At 41.0% G+C, this 6,451-nt stretch overlaps 1 protein-coding gene across 3 annotated transcripts in view; it reads left to right on the forward strand.

Moving 5' to 3' along the window:
• Positions 1 to 6,001, forward strand: part of tnrc6ba (trinucleotide repeat containing adaptor 6Ba) — a 28,281-nt gene extending 22,280 nt beyond the window's left edge. For 2 of the 3 annotated variants that reach the window (XM_086195295.1, XM_086195296.1), the window contains exons 17-22: positions 992 to 1,135; positions 1,615 to 1,707; positions 2,110 to 2,313; positions 2,602 to 2,669; positions 2,905 to 3,044; positions 3,592 to 5,999. In XM_086195295.1, coding sequence (XP_086051421.1) covers positions 992 to 1,135; positions 1,615 to 1,707; positions 2,110 to 2,313; positions 2,602 to 2,669; positions 2,905 to 3,044; positions 3,592 to 4,147 — 1,205 coding nt within the window. In that variant the 3' untranslated portion in view covers positions 4,148 to 5,999. Of the gene's footprint in view, positions 1 to 991; positions 1,136 to 1,614; positions 1,708 to 2,109; positions 2,314 to 2,601; positions 2,670 to 2,904; positions 3,045 to 3,591 lie in introns of all 3 variants that reach the window. The other variant, XM_086195297.1, reaches the window with a different exon arrangement.
• Positions 6,002 to 6,451: the final 450 nt, after the last annotated feature.

A 6,451-nucleotide genomic window follows, 5' to 3' on the forward strand; every position in this document is an offset into this window, starting at 1 on the left:
CAAACTCTCAAATTCAACAAAAGAGCACAGGCTTACGCATTTTGCAGATGGACGCTACTGTACATGCACATGTGCAGATTGGCTCAGGTCAGGTCGCTACATGTCAGTGTTGGATGCTGAAAAGACGTGCTTGACAGATCAGTGTACGATGTCAGGAGGAAAATGCCATCAAAGACATCAACTGCAGCTGAAGTGGCACAACTCATCTATGAAGATGCCACTGCAGACTTTGATCCCAGTGATCTGGATAATGGCTCAGGCTTTGAGAGTGGATTATCTGATGATAAGATGTTTTTTCTTGGAATGGATCCAACTCAAGATGATCCAAGACTTATAGAAGTTGTAACTATTTTCTACATAATAGTATGTTGATATAATCACAATAGGGACACCATAGGGAATCTTGAAAATCCCTTTTGATGTATATCGTTTTGTATGTATGTTATTTTATGCACGTTTCTTTTAAAGTGAGTCATATTTTTCGTTTTAAGCAGAATATGGGTTTATTTCAGTAAAATGGCTTTTATTCTCACCATGCACACATAACATGTTTTTATAAATTGTGAAGTCATAGAACATCCCACCATCATGGTGCTTATATTGTCAGGTTCCAGGGAAACTCCCCCAACTCACTATGCAAAGATATGTGTGCTGGAAACCTTCTATAATGAAACGTAGAAAATCCAGAAATTTTGTTTTACCAAAAAAAATTGCTTAACATGTTTATATCAAATATGTAAGCAGTACCAAGTGAACTGATGGCATATCGGGATGTATAGACTGTCCTGAAGAAAAAAAGATATAGCATGTAGAGATTGACCTTATAATGACCAAGAAAATAGCTTTAAAAGCAAAGGATGTAAAATTGCCCCAAAATCAGCTTGGGTCCCTTAGGGTTAAAAAAAAAGAAAAGAAAAAAACTCAATTCATCAATTTATGTTTTTATTCTAGTATTGTTTGTTAACAGATGACATTTGTGACTTTTCCCCAGAGTTCCAGCCTGGTGTTCCCTGGAAGGGAATTGATCGTGTTGACCCTGAATCTGACCCGTACATGACCCCGGGGAGCTTGATGGGAAACACAATCTCCCCTGGCCTCGGTGATAGTGAGCACCAGTTGTTACAAGACAATAATGGTAAGTGTTTGAACAGCTGCCATGCTTCCTTGTCTAACTGTGAATGGTATGATGACAGTGATTTACAACCATAGTGTCTTAGTTTGTTCTTATTTCTTATTTCCCACCACAATAGAGGAAGCATTTTTCTTGTCATTGTGTTTATTTGATTATTTTTAAGTTTTTAGCATTCTTTAAATAAATTTGCCCAACCTAAGGAATTTAACTATATTGACATTTTTAATTTAATTTCTATTATTGTTCATGCAAGTAAATAAAAGTTAATTCTCTCTTATTAACGAGGAGATGCTGCTATCTAAACCTCTGTTGCATCCCCACTAACATTTTATTTTTCATACATATTTATTGGTATTAGAGAAAGAAACCTGAGGACATCTATGAAGTTGGCAAACCAGCCCCCAGCTCTGTGAAAACAAATGCAAAAGTAGTGCCTAAATTCTTCAGATGATGTAATGCTTAACACCTTTGATTTGTTGCAGATTCCACTCCTCCCCTCAACACCTTACTGCCTTCACCTGGTGCCTGGCCCTACAGTGCCTCAGACAGTCCTCTAAACAACGCACACAACTCAGGTAACCGCAAACACACATCGTGTCTCATTTCTTGGCTGTGGTGTTGTTCCCTCTCAGGTGTCATGACTGTCAATAATCTGTATTTGGAATTTTAGGTTGATTTTATATTTGAAACAAGTTAAAAAGATAATGTTGATGCTACTGCTATGTTAGACATATCCCTATATCTCAATTATAAATTGTTTTTAAAAGTTGATAAGTAAATAGAATCCCAACTGTTATCCTGCATATAGCCAACTGAAAATCTTGAGAGAATAGCTTCTGACCATAAATGGTATCCTTTTGATGGATACCATGAGAGAGCCACCATGTCCCCTGGTTGCACTTATTTCAAATAACTATCACAGTATGGGGTCTTCTGGTGCTATCCAAACCTTCCTCCACTTCTTTCTCCCTCTACAGCAAAGTACACAGATTACAAAACTGGCTGGCCCCCAGAGCCCATTGGACACAAGTCCTGGAAAGCCACTCGTGGCAGCAGCCAGACGCAGCTGTCCCGCCCACCTCCAGGACTAATCAGTCAAAGGCAGCCGTCCCCTTCCCCGTGGTCAGGAGGAGTTCCTCGGTTGGCTGGCAGGGGCTGGGGTAGTGGCTCATGTACTACTGGTAATTCCCAAGTGCATACGTCATATATTGCTTACCAGTCTGTGCTTGTTTGTCAGTCTGCTACAATACTTGGTAAATGTTGAGTAGATTTTGATTTACACAGGAGATAAAACCCGTAGCTCTGATAGCTTAGGGCGACTGATCTCTCTTGTGAATTCAGAGTCTGTTGATATTTGAATAAACCCAAGTTAATGAAGTTGAGGAGACAAACAGAAGAATTTTGTTGGCGTGTAAAATGGAAAAGTCTGAGTCTGAATGTTTTTCTCTGTGTTTGGATTTTATTTGCAGGCTCAGCCTGGAGTGACGGCAGCCCTCGGGAAAGTTGTTGGTTGGTGCTCAGCAATCTCACACCCCAGGTACACCCATTACAAATACAACTATAGCTTGAAAATAACCCATCAGTATTCTGATTTTGTTTGAATTTGGGTTTCTACATGTTTTTATCAAAAATGTAGAACTCATAACCAAGCCTCATGCATGTACTTATGTTAACCAGGCAAATGAGTTACTTCACTGACGAACAGGAAAGCTAATGAATTCATTGAGTGTGACTTGAGTTTGACTGTACCTCTTTCTTTTCTGTTCCTGCAGATTGACGGCTCCACCCTGAGGACCATCTGCATGCAGCACGGCCCCTTGCTGACATTTCACCTTGGCTTGACCCAGGGCACTGCTCTTATCCGCTATGGCTCCAAACAAGAGGCAGCCAAAGCCCAGAGCGCCCTACACATGTAAACCTTGATTTGTATTTCTGCATTCAGTTGACCCTGTAACCTACAGCATCAAGTGAATGCTAGGATACCGTGTCAAAAAATGTGACTTTTAGACAAAAAATCTGAAAAAATTTGCAGTGTCATTCGCCATTATAAAAAGTCAACAAAGGATCCCAGAAATCTGCTGCCGACCAGCATTTTAGTGGCATAATTGCAGTGACACTGGTACACCAGTGCACAATGGTGTCACACATTTAATTTTAAAATAAAAAAAAAACAATTTCAGTGATGGCGTAGAAATGCAAAGTTTTTAAAACACCTTCATTGTCTAAGATAACTTTGAAAATTTTCAAGCATTTTTTATCGAGCTTGCTGTTCTCCAACATCAGCTATATATTTTCTGTGATTGTTGGAATAGCTAAGATCATTGATCATCATCATTTAATCTTCATCTTGATGTCTAATCTTCAGCTGAAATGAAAACCATATTAATTAACCAAACAATTCAAATATGTGTTGCCCACACATCTAGCATTTGTTAATGCCTGTTTCCCTTTTTAAATAGGTGTGTTTTAGGTAACACCACCATCTTGGCGGAGTTTGTCAGTGAGGAGGATGTGGCTCGCTATATTGCACATTCCCAGGCTGGAGGAGCAGGAAGCGGAGGAAGCACCCCGGGCTCTGCAGGCTCAGCACCTACAGCAGCCTCTGTGGTGGGGACAAACGGTAGCAGTGGGAGCTGTGAGAGAGGTGCAGCAGGAGGCAGCAGTGTAGGAGGCATAGAAGGAGCTTCCAATGCTGGAGGAGCAGGAGCTGGGCTTCCTAGCTCCGGTTGGCAGAGTCTGGACAGCACAGGCAGCTCATCAGACCAGTCTACAAGCCAGGGGCCTGGGCTGAGTATCTTTGCCCAGTGGAGCAGCAATGGGGCAGGTGTGGGTGGATCTGGAGGCGTGGAAGCCGGAAGGCAGGGTCTGTGGGGAGGAGTGGGGGGTGTGAGTGGAACAGGGTACCCCAGCAGTAGCCTCTGGGGTTCCCCAGCACTTGAGGATCGTCATCAGATGGCCAGCCCTGCTTCACTGCTCCCAGGGGACCTGCTTGGCGGGGGGGCCGACTCCATCTGAATGGCTGACTGACACAAACATTTTACACACATGTTCTAATCCATACTCACACTCTGTATTTATTTACACACAGAGATGATGTGAATTCAAGCTACACTGGTCACCCAATATTCATATTACAGAGGCTACGTGCAGTACACACACACAAACACACACAGACATGCACACGCACACACACAGACATGCGCGCGCACACACACACACACACACACACACGTATATGTACACATACACATTAAATGGCTTAACTTTAAATGAAGACAACAGTAAAACTTGAAACTTGGGAGAAAAAGGTGAAATCCATTAACTCTTAAGGACTCAACTGGATCGCTCTTTGTCTTTCTACTCCAAATCCCATCATCTGCATTCAGAGACCCGATCACTCAGGCATGCACTGTAGACCGGCTCAGCCAGAGTCGTACACGTCAACAAGTTTAGCTATTGCTGTTTTTAGTGTGCCACACTTGTTGTTTCTTTTTCTTTTGTATTAATATTTAATGGTCAATTCTGAAAATCAGACTTGCAGACTGAGCCTTCTTCGACCTGGCTGGTGTTCTTCTACGTTCTCATGTTTGGCAGCTTGAGAGTGGGGAAGGATCTGGAGTCGGTAGAAACTTTGGAACGGCATCACACTACTGAGTCAAATGGACAATCGGCAACCTTTTTGAGATACAGAAAAGAAGAGCATTTTTAGTAGGTACTGACACCTCTACCTTGGTGGAAATATGCCATCAACATGGGACCCAGGGTAAAAAAAAACAACATTAGCCAAACTTGCACTATATGCCTCTGGGTTTGTTGACACATCCTCTACAATCCCTCCATTTTTGAAACAGCGCTACAACTAGACAGACCTTACAGGACAACTAAATGTTACAACTGCGGTGGCCTTGGCCAAGACCAAGCAGCTGTGCCCCCCTGTCATGTCAGCAGTATCACACTTTCTCATAAGTTACACAATGCTCTTATATTTGACAAGCAAAATTGTATCTTGTTGTTGTTTATCATTTGTTTTAAAACAAAAGAGAAATGTGTGAACCTTTGTGGAGATGTCCTTGCCCCCATCCATCAAACACTGACCTCGCTATTGTATTTTTTTCTTACTCGAGAAATCAACTTGGTTATTATATATTGTCATGATGTTAATGATGACTATGATCACTTATTTACCCACTGTTCAAGGTGCCCTCCTGCCTGCCTGTGTGTGCATGAAAGGAGTGTTGACAGTATGAGCGAATGGAGGAGGATCTTAAGATGATGACGATGATATCAGGAGTGTCTGTGTTATTGCTACAAAGTTGAATTTTTTTTTCTGTGTGTCTGTGTCTGTGTGTCTGTGTCTGTGTGTGTGTGTGTGTGTGTGTGTGTGCGTGTATGTTTGTGTGCCTGACCACCGGACATTGTGATAGCTACAAAGTTCAAAAACATTGGCACTATTACATATGTCTCTTAAGTTGTATTTTTAGCAGCGTTTTGTTTCTTGTTTTTTTTTTCTTTTTTTTTTCTGTCAAATGCAATAAGAGAATTTTGTTTTTAGGACAAAGCAAGCAACTGAAGGCATTTCTGTGATGCCAAATCCTACCATACCAAGCTGAGCTGGAACAGTGTTCTACAGACACGTTAAAGACATTACCTGTTATGTTTTGCTGTTTTGTGTTTTGTTATGTTTCAATTTAAATTAAGTCGGTCTTTATTATCACTCCTGTTCAGGATGTTTTCATTTATTTCAATGTTACAAAAATGAGAGGAAATTAATTTAAAGTGGAAAAGAACATGATAATAAAGGTTGAATTGAAGTCTGTTTTACATTTGTTTTTTTATGTGTGACATTAATGATGTCTGATGATCACAGCAGTAGTTGCTTTTCCAGGCCAGCTCAGTGCTATGCTTGTGATGAACTGGCATAATTCAACCACCAATTGACTTAAATTTTATGGAACCTGGAACATGGAAGTGGAGTCTTGTCACTCAGGATTTTATAGTTTTGTCGCTGTTGTTAGGACTCAATGGTTGCGTTTCATCAGAAAGCTGATGCTTTTAAGCGATGTACTTTGTCCAAAACCTCTTTAAATGCTTATTTAATATTTGGAACATTGTCATGTGCCAAGACGAGTATGTAAAGGTGTGGCAACAGGTGCATCTGCACATTGTCAATGTCAACCACTAGAGGGAGCGGTTTCCCTGAACAATGCATATTTGAGGATGAATTTAAAAACCCTTAAAATGAATCCATGTTCTATAGAACAAGCAGAAGGAGTCTTTGGACCCTTAAACCCTGTTCTCTGGATTTTAATAATTTCAACG

The sequence above is a fragment of the Aulostomus chinensis genome, chromosome 23, assembly GCF_037954235.1.
Source record: "Aulostomus chinensis isolate RoL2024-O1b breed Wild chromosome 23, RoL_Achi_v1.0, whole genome shotgun sequence".
NCBI classification, from domain to species: Eukaryota; Metazoa; Chordata; class Actinopteri; order Syngnathiformes; family Aulostomidae; genus Aulostomus; species Aulostomus chinensis.